Source organism: Pipistrellus kuhlii, unplaced genomic scaffold, assembly GCF_014108245.1.
Source record: "Pipistrellus kuhlii isolate mPipKuh1 unplaced genomic scaffold, mPipKuh1.p scaffold_m20_p_8, whole genome shotgun sequence".
Lineage (NCBI taxonomy): Eukaryota > Metazoa > Chordata > Mammalia > Chiroptera > Vespertilionidae > Pipistrellus > Pipistrellus kuhlii.
The window spans coordinates 19,913,607-19,930,284 of NW_023425584.1; the positions used below are offsets into that span (position 1 = coordinate 19,913,607).

Sequence of the window (16,678 nt, forward strand, 5' to 3'; positions counted from 1 at the left end):
CTTCTAAGAATATATCCCAAGAAACTAGAAACACGAATCAGAAAGGATATATGCACCCCTATGTTCATAGTTTTTAGTAAACTTTTATTTTTATATTCAAGATTAAGCATGTACACAATTGAATGTGGAAATAAATAACTAGAAATGCTTTGGAAACTTTTCCATTTCTCTCTCCAAACTCAGTTGTTTTATAAACTCATGAGTCTTTTTACTTGATTTTAAAAAATATGGCAACTATAATAGCAAGAAAAAAGGAACCACAATTTTGTACAGAAACGTGTAGCCACTTGACTATAGGGTTTCAGCTTAACAACAAAAAAGCACACCAGACACAAAGACTCTTCAACAGATTTACTCAAACTGCTTCGCTCGAGAAGAAAAGGCACAGATTTAAGGGGGTGACAGTGATTATGAAGAATACGGTAAATGGAGGCTCAGCCAGTGACTTTATAAACTAAGTCAAGAAAATGAACTCCTTCCAATGATCTGCCTTCATTAAAATGAACTTTTAAATTAAGCTGTATAAACATATGATATAAAGTCGGTACTCAGGAAGTGTCGTTGTATAGCTCCTTATGTACAAATCTTTGTATACAACTTCAGTGTTCCTTATGCATTTCCTGTAACACACTGAGCCACAGTCCCGAGTCTCCAGGGCCTTTGGCAGCTGCACGGCCCCTGGCTCTGCCAGATAGCAGGGAAATAGGGCCCAGTCAAATGTAATCATCTTCGACCGGCTCTCCATTGACATCACAGTAGTGGATAAAAATTGCCACCACTCGCTGAAACACCCCCTTCTTCATCTGACGCATCTCTGAAATTTCTTCTCCGATTGTCTCCATACAGATGTCTGCTGACAGCTGCCCTTTCCTGCGAGGAGCATAGATGGTGCCTTGGAAATTAGAAAGAAAAGGGGAAACATTATTATCAGATGCATTTGGAAAGCAGCTCAATTAAGCTGACCCATGAGATGTGCCTCTATATGGTCACGCACTGCCATTGAGAAAGGTACCGCTCATGGACTGGGTCCCCGTCAGTTTAGTTACATGCCCCATTTGATGCTAAGACAGCACGCATGCTTAAAGGCAGGGGTGGAAATGCCCAGAGAGACTAAGTCAGTCACAGATGTACATGAGTTTTAAAACCCACTTACTTACCAATTAGTTTTTGAAAACATTCTGCAAGTAGATATTCTAGTATGCTAACAACTAGGATCTTTGTCCCAAAGGTCTCTGGAAGGCCTCTCTACCTTTGGGACAAAGCTGAGGACTTGGCCAGCCTGCAAACCAGCCCCAAAGGGCCCTCCACCCCACACCCAGGATAGCCACGTCCCTCCGCAGGGAACCCCACCCTGAAGGGGGTGTGGCCAGCTTGAAAACAGCCCTCAGCCCTTAGCCCAGGCTGGCCACGACCCCAGCGGGGACCCTCACCCTGATGGGGCACAGCCAGCTTGCAAATGGCCCTCAATCCTTTGCCCAGGTCGGCCACAACCCCAGGGGGGACCCTCACCCTGATGGGGATGTGGCCAGCCTGCAAATGGCCATCAGCTCCCTCATCCAGGCTAGCTACGCCCCTGAGCAGGGACCCTCACCCCAATGGGGGTATGGCTAGCCTGCAAAGGGCCCTCAGCCCCTCACCCAGGCCAGCCATGACCCCAGCAGGGATCCTCACTCCAATGGGGGCACAGCCAGCCTGCAAAGGGCCCTCAGCCCCTCACCCAGGCCAGCCATGACCCCAGCAGGGATCCTCACTCCAATGGGGGCACAGCCAACCTGCAAACGGCCATCAGTCCTTGCCCACGCAGGCCCTGCCTCCCAAGGGACCCCACCCTGATCTGGAACTCCCATCCGGCCCCCACCCATGCACCAGGCCTCTATCTATACTAATAAAAGGGTAATATGCTAATTATATTGGGAGACCTTCTGGACGTCCTTCCAGACAAAGCCATGGTGGCGGGGCCAAGACAGAGGTGGTTAGGGGCAATTAGGCCACAGGAGGGGAGGCAGTGGGAGCAAGCAGGCTTGGCAGGCAGGTGAACGGTTAGGAGTCAGCAGTTCTGGATTGCGAGAGGGATGTCCGACTGCAGGTATTGGGCCTAAACCAGCAGTTGGACATCGCCTAAGGGGTCCCAGATTGGAGAGGGTGTAGACCAGGCTGAGGGCCACCTCTCTCCCCTCACTATGCACGACTTTCATGCACTGGGCCACCAGTCTAAATCACAAGTTCCTACATACTACCTAACAAGGAGCTGCTCATAAGTTAGTGTAATGGGAACACATTGGAAACAATATAGTTAACAATAAGGAGTAAAAACATAAACAGGTAATAAAAAAAATCTAGGTAGAAAAATCTGCAGGAATCCTTCCTACCAACCTTCAGAGATCCCTAAGATTATTTATTGCAATAACAGAAAACTGATGAAAACATTTATATGGGAAGTGATTCAACAGCCACACTGCTCCCAACTCCCAAACAATCTGTAAGTATCTAACACAGCAGGACACGCTCAAGCCAGCGAACACAAATCAAGTCAGGTCATACTTACTCTCTTCATCGTCTTCGAAATCGTATCTGGCGAAGCTGTTGGGTTCTGCTGCCCGTAGCGATCTCAACCAGGGGAAGTCAGAAATCATGGAATACGGAGCACCATCCACAACCCCTGCAAGGAGACAGAGACAGACAGTGCTACTGCTGCGGAGGCAGAACGTGAATGTGCTTCTGTCCCTCCTGGCTGAAGAGCATTGGACCAGTGCTGGTTTTGCTCTAGCTTGGTCACGGGATCTTGCTTACCCTTTGCTGTCATTAAGCCTCAGTATTTTTCTCTCTATATGTCTAAAATAAAGAAGTTGAAACAGGTGCCTTCAAGTCACTTCCAACTCTCAAACTGTAGCAAGTTTCCATTTCTTTCTACTCTTTGTGTCCACACAGTTTCTGATTACCTTAGGGACGGTAAAGACTCAGACGTTTACCTGGTTCCTGCTACCTGCAGACATTCTCCAGGCGTCCTCAAACTTTTTAAAGTGGGGGCCAGATCACAGTCCCTCAGAGAGCTGGAGGGCCGGACTATATGAACTACTAATTCCTACTGTAACACCTTGGCTGCGCTCACTGCCCAAAAAACCTGATGGGCCGGATCAGACTCCTCTGTGGGCCGCGTGTGGCCCGCGGGCCGTAGTTTGAAGACCCCTGTAAGCCCCATCCTTCTGCCTAACTGTGAGGCTCCCATCCCATCTTCCTAAGGTGTGTCTCTCCATGCAGTCAGTCAACAGCTCTTCAGCTTCCCAACCATTAACTGCTCACCTTCTAAAGTATAGATATCCCGGCCCCAGGGGTACTTGGGGTGCTTCTTCAAGTCATCTTCAGTTCGTGAGGCTTCGGGGAAGAATTCATACTTAATGAGCTCTCTAGAGGCAACAAGAAAAATCAAACAAAAGTTATAAAACTGGAAATAATGTTGAGATGTAGGGCAGAAAGGAACTGTCAAAATTGTGGCAGGCCCAGATTCTAATGAACATCTCAAAAATTAAATATTAAATACCTAACGGAAGAAGGGTACACTCAAACTAGAGAATACATATCAAGCCAGGTCAAAAAAAAAACTTTACTATCTTCAAAATTATATCAGGTAAAGAAACCACTCTCCAATCAAATAGCTTGTGTGTGGTACTTAATGTTTATATATCAAATGCCTAAACATCAGTTTTAAGATTTTTAATCTGACCTCTTTTTCCATGCCTTAGGGTTAAAGAAATGAAGTCAAATATTCATGTACAGTCTGTTCTTGGAATTTTTTTTACATTTGAAAATAAAAAGCTGCAGATACACATGCATGCTTTTTAATTTTAAGTCCTCATTCACTCAGTTGCTCACATTACATTTCATGCTTCAGCACCTAAAAAGCCCCATGAGATCATTTAAAATAAAGAATAACTAGGCCTTGTTCCCATGGCCCTCCCTCGCAACAGGAACGACTGAAGAGACTGAGTGCCACGGTTACTTACTGATTGATGTTTGCTATGGTGTCCATCCAGCTGCGAATGCGCACCTTGTTGCGCACATTGGGAGGGTTACTGAACTCATGGATAATACAGATGTGGTAGGGGTAGGGGCCACTAAATAGCTTCTGCTCCAACGTCAGTGTGTCCACCTATGGAAGACAGCAGAGTGAGCTGTGGGCCAGGGAACAGAATTCCTTACAACTTTATCTCCTAGAGCTTGGACAATCTTTCCTGGGACCTACATTTTAAATCTCTGGCTGGTTTGAAAATCAAGTATCACATTCAGCCCCGAACATAGCTTGCCATGCTGGGGGTGATGCTTAGCAAATTATTCTGTCTTACAAGCTAAGCAACTTACATTTCTCTGTTAAATAAATGCCTATTAATCAGAGAATCCAGAATTAGGTAACTGATCCCAGGAACTCACATCTGAATATGTCCTCCACAGGCTCAAGTATTGACTGCATCATAGACTGAGTGTGCGGTACCAGATGCCCTATTCAGTCTGGCTGTGGCCTATTCCAGCTGCCTGCCCCCTCGCAGCCTGTGTTCCCACTGCTTGCTTCTCACGGAACGCCGCCTCCTCACCTCTCCTTATGAAATCCCATCTGCCATCTTAGTGATATTCACGCCCACCTCCTTTTCAGAAAGACTTGAAGGAAGAGTCCTTTTCAGGCCCAGAATATTAGAGACACTCAACAAGCAGTTTGTTCAAATATCTCTTCTGGGGCCAGACTCTGACATTGACTAATGATTCCTTTCAGCTTTCTTTAGGCATTGAGCACAGTCTTACATATAATGTTCACTTTATTTTTTGTTTTGCTGAGAAATAATTGACACACCTCATTGTATTGATATAAATTTCAGGCACACAGCATGTTGGGCTTGGTTTATGATTATTATGAAATGATAGGTTCAGCTAACATCCATAATTTCTTATAGGTACAATAAAAAGCTTACTCTTCATAATAATAAAAATAATTGCTACCGTACTACATGCCAGCAACTGCTTAGCATTTCACACATCTGAAGTCTGAATTAACCATCACAAGAATTAGGTGTTTATTCTACTTTTACAGACCGAACTAAGACAGAAGTTAAGTAATCAGCTACAGGTCAGTGAACCAGGATTTGAATCGGGCAGTCTGAAAACAGTCGTGTTGAGTAATAGCTGCCCTCATCACAGAACTTGCTAAAAATCCACAGAGATCTAGCAGAGAAGCATTAAGTGAAGATCGGCAAAATCTTCTAGCTAGGTTAAAAGAACGCTGCAGAATCTAAAGAATCATCTCTGTGGGTTGAGTATGTGAACATGCCAAATCCACAAAAGTTGAAGACTAAGAAAAAATATCACTGCAATACATGTGTCATCAAAAAGGGGCCGAGCTTGGTACCTGCTGCATTGGGCGTAGGTATATGATGCGGTTTCTCTCAGGAGGCATCCGCAGTATCTGGTCTAGTACCTGATCCATGTTCAGTTTCTTGCATTGTGCATAGTCAAATCGGTTTACAAGCGGTGCACTTTCTACTTTTAAATGTTTCAGCACCCTGCATCTGGTAGCTACAAAATGAAAACAATGGTAAGCTCTACAAATAATTTATGCAAAGTAATAGAGCAATGTATGGCCTATGTGGCATCATCTTTGGAGGACTGGCCCAGCTTCCTTAGCATAAAATACCAAATGTAATAAACATCTTTAGCAAAGGTCACGTAATGTCACAAAGTACAACTGACAGTTATCACAATAATTTGAAAATGTGATTCCATCCTGTTTAAAAGAAGGTGGTCATTCATATATATGCTAAAAGGATTTTAAACTCTTTTTCTATTTAAGAGTTTACTGGCAAGTAATCTTAAGACCCATAGAATGAGATGCATCAACATAGGAATTATTTAGGAAACATTTATGGAAAAGAATGAATGATGGGATTATTAAATTCCAAAATATTATGGGTAATGATCAAACAAACCTGGAATAATTGACATATATTACCTTACAGTCACCCACAGAAAATGAGAAGAGTTGATTTTAACTCCCATTGCAGGTATAAAAGCAGAACCTTAAAAGACCCAGAAGTATTTGTATGTTGGTCTAAAGCTGGACCACTAGCCACCTGCAGCTATTTAAATTTAAATGAACTAATATGAACAACCCAGTTCCTCCAGCACTAGCCACAGTTCAAGTGTTCCACAGTCACATGTGGCCGTTGGCTATCAAATCCAAGAGTACAGGGATAAAATAGTATGCCACGTTAAAAAAAAAAAAAAAAAATCTACTTTTTCCAATCTCAACTTTCAATCTGTTCCATTTTATCCCAGATTTAAACCTGGTCCAGCTCAGGAGATGATACTATAAAACTATAAGGCTGATATGCCTCATCTTAACTCTTTTTTTGTTTGATTTTTTTTTTTTTTACAGAGAGGAAAGGAGAGGGATAGAGAGTTAGAAACATCAATGAGAAACATCGATCAGCTGCCTCCTGCACACTCTCCACTGGGGATGTGCCCGCAACCAAGGAAAAATGCCCTTGACTGGAATCGAACCCGAGACCCTTCAGTCTGCAGGCTGATGCTCTATCCACTGAGCCAAACTGGTTAGGGCTGATCTTAACTCTTTAAGGGCATCTTCTATAACACCTTTGACCAAAATGTCGTCATCGTCCTGAGCAATCTGGCCCTGTCACGAACTTGATGTTTGAACAATGAGCAAGTCTCCAGCCTTTCAGACTCATTTCATCCTTCTGTGACATTGCAGGACAGGAAAGGAGGAAAGACAGAAAGAGGATAGATGGTGATAAGGGTTCGATGGTCCTCTGCTGTAAACCCAGACAGGACGAGGTCGGTTCTAATCTCACTTAGTCATCTCAGCCACCATAATTTAGCTCGTGTCTAGGAACTGAGCTACTAATCTAAAGTCCTCTGTCCCAGGAGCTGAAGAACTATTTGGTTTAAGGGCAAAAGGCTGAGCCTGAAAGTCACGTGATCCATCTCTACTTCACAGAAGATACAGGGAGAGTCCAGTGAAGAGAAAACCAGTCAGATTCTCAGAGCACTCATAGTAGAAAAAAGGAATGAAAAGTCAACCCCTAGAGAAGAAGGGTTAAGAGGTAGATTCTCAGACCTCAGAGATGCAAGCATTGCTACCTTAAACTAGGCTGGGTCCCCCTGCTGTTACGATTGTCTGAGCTTTTAAAGGGCTCCTATTCTATTTCAGGAGGATACTACAATCTATATATATGAAACCTAATACCCAAATAGATTGAACAGAACTGACCGGTTGCTATGACATGCGCTGACCACCAGGGGTAGGGTGCATGGACATGGCGTGCGTTGGCCACAGTGGGGTGGTAAAGCAGGTGAAGGGAGGGGCGGGGGGGGGGAGGGAGGCATCAGGCCAAGGCAGGCCACCAGTCGCTGTCATTGGGGCAAGCCTCTGGGGGCTACTGAAAATTCTTTGCTTCTGTGCGTCACGGTCCTGCCCAGCACAAGCACCTGCTGCGGGCACTGGTCCGCTCACACCACTGTCAGCGCCTGGTGCCGGCCCCAATCGCTCTGCACCATGAGCAGGTGCAAGCAGCGTGGTGCTGTCAGTGTGTGAGATTGGCATTGGTGGGAGCAGAGCTGCCAGCAGACAGGGGAACAGAGGCCATGGTGGGAGGGGCCCGGTAGGGGCACAGAGGATGGGCCAAGACCTGCCCCTGTGCCTACTGCAGCCTGCGGTGCACAGCTCCTTTCAATGTGCACGAATTAGTGCACTCAGGGGTAGGGGGGACGGGATGTCCCTCAACCCAGCCTGGGCCCTCTTGCAGTCCAAGAGTCCTCAGGGGATATGCTACTGCCACAGAGGCAGGAGAGGCTCCCACCACCACTGCTGCGCTTACCAGCCATGAGCCTGGCTTCTGGCTGAGCGGCACTCCCTATGTGGGAGCGCACTGACCACCAGAGGGCAGCTCCTGCATTGAGCGTCTCCCCCCTGGGGGGTCAGTGTGCATCATAGCGACCAGTTGTTCTAATGTCAGGCTGAAACCGGCTCTCCAACATCTCCCGAGGGGTCCTAGACTGCGAGAGGGCGCAGGCCAGGCTGAGGGACCCCACTGGTGCATGATCAAGGCCAGGGAGAGACATGGGAGGTTGGCTAGACAGGGAGGGACCCTAGGAGGGCTCCAGGGTGTGTCCAGCCCATCTTGTTCAGTCCTGATTGCCTGGACCCCAGCAGCAAGCTCACCTACCGGTCAGAGCATCTGGCCCATGGTAGTCAGTGCACGTCATAGCGAGCGGTTGAGTGGTCTTAGCATATCATTAGCACATTACACTTTGACTGGTTGAATGGCTGACCAGACAACCGGACACTTAGCATATTAGGTTTTTATTATAGATGATTAGATGTTTCAAGACCTCATTGGTTGGAACAGAGAAAAGTATCACCTTTTCAGGGTGAAAATGAATCTAGGGTTCCCAGGTCTGGTGTTTTCTAGAATTCAAGAGAGTGGTTAAGAGTTTAAATGTTTTATTTCTCCTTTCTAAGATTCACCTAGCAAATGACAAAATGTTTGGTAAGGATTTTCTTGTTCTGTTTACTACCAGTATTACAGAAAAAGTACAAAGAAAAGAAAGCCCCTAATTATTTTCTTTGCAATACTACTGTAATAGAAATTAACATTTACTAGGCTTTTACTAGAGGTCAGACCCTCTACTGTATGTGTATATGTTATGTACATATACAAACCCACATATCAATCACTACATTTAACCTTCATAAGTGCTTTATAAGGTAAGCATAATCACGCATACTTCACATACTGGGGGGAAAAAATAACCCACAGAGCATATATAACTGTCCCATGGCAAGAGACGAGTCAGAACCTCATAATTTTGCATGGATAGATATCAAAAATATAAATTTGAGTGCAATGGAAAAAATTGTTTAGATCATGTAAAGGACAAATCATGTACCTAGAATTTTAAAAGCCCACATAAAATAAAATCCTATTATTTTTTCAGAGATAAACATGTATACAAGCATATAGATGCAAGGATATGTATTAAATACACAAGCATAAATGGAGGGAGCCGATGGGATGGCAAAGTGGGGCAGGGAACATGGAACTATAAAAAAAGCAGGGCTTGGAATAATGACAATATACCAGAAACTGAGGTTATGTTTCATCATGTCAACCAACTCCAGAGCATTAGGCACTCATGGCCTTGTTACCGCTTCCCCCCAAACACTTGCACACAAAACATGTCCAACATCACAAAGCTAGCAAACGGCAGAGACAGGCCCCTCACAAATATTACTGAGTAATTATCTGAGAACTACAGAACAAGGACAGAACTAGATATAATCCAACATAATGATTCCTTTATGAGTCCTTAATTCTTTAACCTCCTTCATGATGCTCTTGTATGACATGGGCCCAAATACATACCATGGATGAACATCATCTTGGGACAGTCTTTTAGCACCAGATCTGTGATTCCACAGTTGGTCATAGTGACTCCAACAAGATTTTTGGACTTCAACACAAGGACCTATGGAGGAGAAAATTTTTTAGGTTAGATGTCTTTTTCGGTACTTTCTTTGGAAAACTTAAATGTTTTCATTGGCACAAGTGAGAAGCCATTGTTACCAATTCCTTCTATTTAGGGTACAAATAGTATATAAAGATGGAAAATTTAGTTCCTTTACATTATTCAGGACCTTGGCTGGCCTGAAAGGTAAGGGAGGGCTTTTTCTTCACCTGCACATGGTCATCCTCAATCACAGGATCACTGGTACTGGTGGACTTATCTGCTGTCCGCTTCCGCTTCATGGTATGCCGTGTCTTTGTTTTAGCAACTTCTAGAGAAAGCAAGAGGAACATGGTCCCCAATGGAATACAGTCAGACCACTACTTCCAACTGACTGTTCCCAAACAAGATCATCTCCATTACCTCAAACAGGGTATCCTTTTCATCCCTGGGGCATTCTGACAATCTAAGGAACATTCCCATCTCTAGTCACTCAAACCATCTGGAATATTATTGGTGGATTAAACATACCAGTTTCTTGCTAGACAACTGTAAGTTCTCGACTACTGCTTAATACATGCATTTCAATGCCTGACATCTGCAGCTATGCTCTGGCTCCACCTGTTCAGTTTTATTCCACACCATTGTCCAAGTAATCTCCCATTGCCAATGCCTCTGACACTATTAACCATTCTAGCTCCATCTGCCCAGAACAACTTTCCAGACTTCACTTTTGAAAATACTACCCTTCCCTGAATAGACCATCTCAAATGCTACCTGCTCTAACCAATCACCTGGATTTCCAAACCTGTTTTGTTTCTCTATTTAAACTTAAAGCTCTTTGAAAGCAATATTACTGCCTTATTTCATTTTCGCATTGTCAGCTATTAGCAACGAGCTAAAATGAACATTCATTGAATGAATGGCACTCAGCATTCATTGAATGAATGAATGCATTAGAGCAGCAGTCGCCAACCGGTAGTCCACAGACCACCGGTGGTCCGTGAGGGCCGAAAGGTTGGCAACTGCTGCCATTAGATACAGTAGGTGGAATAATAACGACAGCAAATATTTACTGAGCACCTTCTCCATGTCAGGTACTTTTTAAAGGGTTTCTTAAACAGCCTTTTGAGATAGATTTATTATTCTCCTTATTTTACAAATTAAGAAACTGAGACATAGGAAGCTTGTGAAGGTGTAACTGGTGGAACCAGGAGCAAAACTCAGATAATCTAGTGTCAATCACTACGTTACAAAAACTTGTAATTCTTTATCTCCCAAACCCTGTTTGGTAAGGCCCTAACTCATTTGCTAGTATTGTTATATTGTTTAACTTGCAAAGCAAGTAAGATCTTAAATACAAGTTCTGAATTTATTTCTAAAACTTAACAAGCACATATATATTCTAAACAAGATTCAGAAAGTCAGTCCTACTTTTTGATAATCATTCTGTAGCAGAGCAGACACGGATGAAAGACTGAGATTCACGAATCAAATCCTACCATATTGCTCTTTCACACGCAACTACTAGACTACAACACTCCACTTGGTAATTCTTCAACTTCAGACATGAAAGATTCCTAAGAAAGGTAGGGAAACAAGGTGCAAATGTTGCAAATTCCCAAAGGCTTGGGATTAGGTGGGAACTCTAAAGAGTTAGTCCAAGTGTGTGTTTTTGACATACCAGAACCTTTCCTCCACCATCTGAAACCTTTGGGGAATTTTACCATGCAAAACAAATGAAATCAGCTGCTTTGGATGAAGCTTAAAAGGGAAGTCAAGAGTTCTTTCTACCCATCAAACTTCCTAAAATGACCCAGAACCCAAGCAAAGCCCAGAGGTTCTGGGAAAACATAAAAACTATTGATCTAGGCAACCCAGTGAAGGCTGCTTTCCACAGTATACCTGAAGGCCGCATCCCACAGTATTCCGTTCCTTTGTGACAATGTTCAGAGCAGAATCTTCTATTAGCATTCTCCTTTCACAATTTTCAAACTCTCACATTCCTGGATTGCTCTCTCCCCTCCTCTTTAATTCATTAAAATATGTGGTTCAAAGTTAAATGTCCTGCTCTCTAGAGTGCCCACATTGGCTGCTTATGTTTCCTAAGAAAAGTTATAAAACTAAATCACACTTTATATACCGATTACCTTGAAAAACAAAGGCTTCCCAATGTATTATAAAAGGAAAACAGAGTTCACCCTGTTATTTTCTTATGCCACTTTCTTTGTTTAGGAAAAAATGTTAGTGATTTCATACATCACAGCGACTTCCAACCTTACTCATCTCATGACACATACAAATATCTAAAATTCTGCAGCACACCAAAAATGTATTTTTGCTGACAAAAAGATGGGTATAATTCTGTATAATTCTGATTCATTCACACTAGATGGCTAGTGTGTTGTTTGTTGTCAATTTTAACTTGACAACCTTAGGGAAAAGAGGTCAGTGTCCCTAACTAAATAGATATTGCTTATTTTAAAAATTCTTGCTACACCGGTTAAAAATCGCTGATCCACCTGTACCAACATACTTCAAATGATGGTTCCTACCACTGATTAAGTTCACAATTATTCACTGAGCCCCATTATTCTAGAAGCTGGACATATAATAGTGAACAAGCAAACATTGTCCCTGCCCTCATAAAGCTTATAGTCTATTGGAAAGACAGTAAAACACAAAATTACAACATAGTGTAGTTAACATTAGGTTAGAAGGTGCTACAGAAACACAACTGGCTTGCTAAAGCAAACCAATCCAGTGTTAAGTGTCAAAGAAAGAAGTTAGTATTTTATGAGAACCACACCATATCAATCCTAAATGTTATTCTTTGACAATTCAATTAGTCAATTTTGTGGTATTTATTTTATAAAGTATTATACAATGAGGATAAAAAAACTTAAGAGGATTTTATTATCAAAATAGGAATTCACAAGACAAATAACTATATTAGCTTCTAACATAGTTTTAACACTACATAAGGTCATAAATTGAAAACTAAATAAAAAACTCAAATGTTTTCTTTCAAGTAATTTTTTTAAAATCCATAACACTCAATCAAGTTTGTTCCTTTACGAGTTGGATTTTTTCTCCTTAAAACTTTTAAAGCATGATGGCTGATAGACATAAAAAACGTGCTAGATTAAAAATAAGATGAAAGCCATCTAAAAAAACTAGTTTTCATCTCCAAAATATTTAGATAATATTAATAGCAGCACTTTGACATTTCTCCAGGAAACTGTTATTGAAAGTACATAATCAACCAAAGGACTTGTATGCATGTATATAAGCATAACCAATGGACACAGACAGTATGGGGATGAGGGCAGGTGCTGGGGGGTGGGAGCATCTGGGGAGAGATCAAAGGACACATATGTAATACTTTCAACAATTAAGATCTTAAATTAAAAAAAAGTAAATGGACATTTATATTGTGTGTAAAAAATAATAAAAAATAATTAACCTACTATTTACACATCAACTACATACATGAGAAGTCTTCTCAAATTAAAAAAAAACACCACAAGATAACAAATGTAATTTACTTAAAAAAGTAAAAAGCGCTATAAGAAATCTTTTTTTTTTTTTAATTCTTGGGAATTATTTAATCTAAGAAAAAGGTCTAGTCACAAATCAAGTCAGAAGGAAACAGTAAGAGGGATAGCAGAACACAAAACAAAAAAGAAGCCAAAGTCCCCTATCTCCCTGTAGTTAATATAAAGGATCTATGCTAAAAACAAAAATAAAACAAACCAAAACCTCCAAAATGGTAACTAAAAAATTTTATGGGAGACTTAAGACAAAATAGGAGAAAATAAGTTCTGAAATAGGAAATCTCAGTGCTACAAAAATGACAATAATCTTTTCAGTCAATGTAATAGAAATCCAAATCAAAACAAGATTTGCTTTTAGAGCTTGACAAAATTATTTTAAAATACAACTCTAAAAGTTAAATGATAAAATATGACAAGTCAAGGAAATTTTGACAAACAATAATGAAAGAGGATAGAACAATAGAATAGAATTGAATGCCCAGAGACAAACTTAAGTGTATCAAAGAGACAAAAGAGCATTTCAAAATAGTTACACGAGAATGGATGTCAATAAATTGTACTGACACAACCTGGTGACAGTTTGAAATAAAATATCAAGTTAGTTCCCACAGATTAAAATAATTAAAATAATAAACAAAAAATGAATTAAAAAATGCAGAGATGTGAACAATTATTTGAAATAGTTGTAGGAAAGGCCTTTCATACCATAAAAACAAAGGGAAAAAAACATAAAAGTAAACACATAGATCTGACTTTACAAATGAAAAAATTGAACAACAAAAGTGTCCTAATGGGGAGTTTCTATTTAGTGGGGAGTTGCTGTGTATGGGAAGTTTCTATGTATGGGCACAGAATTTGTTTCGAATGATGAAAAGTTCAGATGGATGCTGGTGATGGTTGCAAATATATGAACACACTTAATGCCAACGAACTGCATATTTCAATGGTTAAAATGGTAAATTCCATTATTCTTAAAAAAAAATCATAAAGCATTTAAAATTCAAGCTTTAAATTCAAGGAAAATTCAAGGAAAAAAGTATTTTCATCATATGACCAAACTAAGTTTTTGCGAAGCTTAATGAAATCTTTAAATAACTCATATACTATATGTTTTAATATGTTTCTGCTCCTATGAGAATTAGCACGTAATTAAGTTCTCATATTTAACTTATAAAAGCTTATTTTTGTTATTTTAATTCCATATGAAGCAATCAGGCCTACTTAGAATATAAAAAAATATAATAATTTTATGTTTTGCAGGGGATTGAAAGATTTTTAAATTGAGGGAAACTTGGGTAAAATTAAAATATATTACTAGTAGCCTGGAGCATGAAATTCGTGCATGGACTAACCACTCACCTACCTGCCTGTCTGATTGCCCCTAACCCTTCTGCTTGCCTGCCTGATTGCCCCTAACTGCCCTCCCTTGCCGACCTGAACTCGCCCCCAACTGCTCTCCCCTACATGCCTGATCTTGCCTCCAATGCCCTCCCTGCTGGCCTGATCTTGCCCCCAACTGCCCTCCCCTGCAGGCCTGTTTGCCTCCAATGCCCTCCCTGCTGGCCTGATCTTGCCCTCAACTGCCCTCCCCTGCCAACCTGTTCTCACCCTCAACTGCCCACCCCTGCTGGCCTGGTTGCACCCAACTGCCATCCTCTGCTGGCCAATTTGGTTCTGATTGGTTGGTTTCTATGCCAGTCAAGGTCAAAAGCTCTGCCTCCTAGGTAGCCATTGGCTCCTCACAGTTCACCCAGATTTGGTTCTAACTGGTTGGCTTCTATGCCAGTCAGCATCTCCAGGCCTATCTCTGGGCCTGTTTAGAGAGGAGGTGCTGATCAGCAACCCCTGCTGGCAAAGCCCAGAGAGAGAGAGAGAGAGAGAGAGAGAGAGAGAGAGAGAGAGAGAGGGAGAGAGAGAGAGAGAGAGAGGCAACAGCAGATTAGCAGCTGCCATGGAGACTGCAGATCAGACCCTGCCTCTCTTTTTGGGCCTGATCCACAGCCCCCTTGGCAATCAGTGCTGGGTCGCCACACCTGCAGCGGCGGCAACCCAGCACTGACTGCAAGTATGACATCCAGTGTTCAGTGAAGCCTTCAGTTGGTCATTATGGACCCTGGGTTTTTATATATTAGGATTCATTGATGAATGAATTAAGTCATGAGCACATGACTTAATAAAGACAGAGGTAACTTAAAAATAAGGTCTGATATAAATAGAATTATGACTAAGAAATGTGCTCACCCCATCCAACTCAATTCCTTAGTGTTCATATTATAAGTATTAATGAAATTATATATATGTTTGAGTATAACTTTACCAAAATAATCCTTACCTAAATTACTTACCTGCTTATATCCTGGCAAATGTAACAAGAAACAAAACTACACTTCAGAAAAAATTACTAGGTAACTAGAGGCAGATAGAGGGGTATATCCATACATGTTCCCACAGCCCCAGCAACTTCAGGTCCTTACCTTCTGGCTAAGGTTCAAAATTTCACCCACAGTAAGATTTCCCTAAGCATGGGATGGCAGTAGAAGGTTATCTATTGGGGCTTACACATCGGAATCAGTGTTGTGTTTAGGGGAATAAACACGGTAATACTTTTTTCTTAAAAACAACTTCTTGAGTTTTTCTGGGTTGGCTGCTTTATAAGCTTTTTTACACACCCTCTCCAACCCCATCTGCTGAAAATTAGCTCAAATTTGTAGGATCCCAGAACACCAACATAGAATTCATTTGCCCCACTGGATTTATGTAGGAAAACGTGTGGAATGAGCTAATGCCCTTCTCCAGTCCTAACCTGCAGTTGCTAGTCCTGGCAGCATTGTCATACCTGACTCAGATACCAGCGGTACATGGGAGAGTCTGCTCCTGGCCCTTGTTAGGGGCCTCCGAGGGTAGTCTTCATTAGACTGCACGTCACAGCTCTCAGGCTGGGAGCTCCCCCTCCTGTCCTCACCTGTAGCCCCAGAGCCACTCCCATTAGTCCTCTCATCATGTGCTGGGCCTGAAGACCCCCCTTGTGGCAGAGTCCTAAAGGAAAAGGCGGATCTCGTACCATCCGGGCCATTCACAACACAGGCTCGGCTGGTTGAAGGACGTTCCTCATCAGAACACCTGCTAGTTCTCCTTTGGGATTCCTGGGGCCTGTGACAGGAGCATCTGGGGCAGATAGAACTCTCTGCATCTCCCTCCTCCATGGAGTCCTCTGACCCAGCAGGGGAGCAGACACACTGCCTGGACACATCCGCTTCTGCAGGGCTAGGCTCGGAAGAGCCGCTGCTGTTCACCGTCCTTACACAGTCAGGGCTTTGAGAAGCAGTGCTGAGTGAGCTGGAGTTTCCCACTGTGCTGGCGGAGGTGCTGCTGCAGCTGGGATACACATCCTTGTTTTTTTTCTTTTCAGGAATATCCCTAGCTGCTTTCATATCGGCTTTGATCTGCTCACTGGTGACCTGACAGCCTTTCTCACAGCTGCTTTCCTCGAGGGGAAACTGCTTCGATTGGCCCATCTGATGGGAGTTGTACCTCTTTCGAAGTGGAGTCTTGCCTTTTCCACTTACTCCTTATAGAAAAAGAAGAATGGCCCAAGGAAAAAAAAAGATTTC

At 42.3% G+C, this 16,678-nt stretch overlaps 1 protein-coding gene across 13 annotated transcripts in view; it reads right to left on the bottom strand.

Annotated features, from left to right (window-relative positions):
* Positions 1 to 336: 336 nt before the first annotated feature.
* Positions 337 to 16,678, bottom strand: part of FBXO38 (F-box protein 38) — a 54,381-nt gene continuing 38,039 nt past the window's right edge. For 3 of the 13 annotated variants that reach the window (XM_045576933.1, XM_045576929.1, XM_045576931.1), the window contains 8 exons: positions 15,904 to 16,635; positions 9,741 to 9,841; positions 9,429 to 9,531; positions 5,393 to 5,559; positions 4,002 to 4,147; positions 3,301 to 3,404; positions 2,546 to 2,659; positions 337 to 892 (listed from right to left, as the gene is read on the bottom strand). In XM_045576933.1, coding sequence (XP_045432889.1) covers positions 714 to 892; positions 2,546 to 2,659; positions 3,301 to 3,404; positions 4,002 to 4,147; positions 5,393 to 5,559; positions 9,429 to 9,531; positions 9,741 to 9,841; positions 15,904 to 16,635 — 1,646 coding nt within the window. In that variant the 3' untranslated portion in view covers positions 337 to 713. Of the gene's footprint in view, positions 893 to 2,545; positions 2,692 to 2,765; positions 2,825 to 3,300; positions 3,405 to 4,001; positions 4,148 to 5,392; positions 5,560 to 6,606; positions 6,741 to 9,428; positions 9,532 to 9,740; positions 9,842 to 15,903; positions 16,636 to 16,678 lie in introns of those variants that run through there. The other 10 variants (XM_036423588.1, XM_036423584.2, XM_036423593.1 and 7 more) reach the window with 8 other exon arrangements.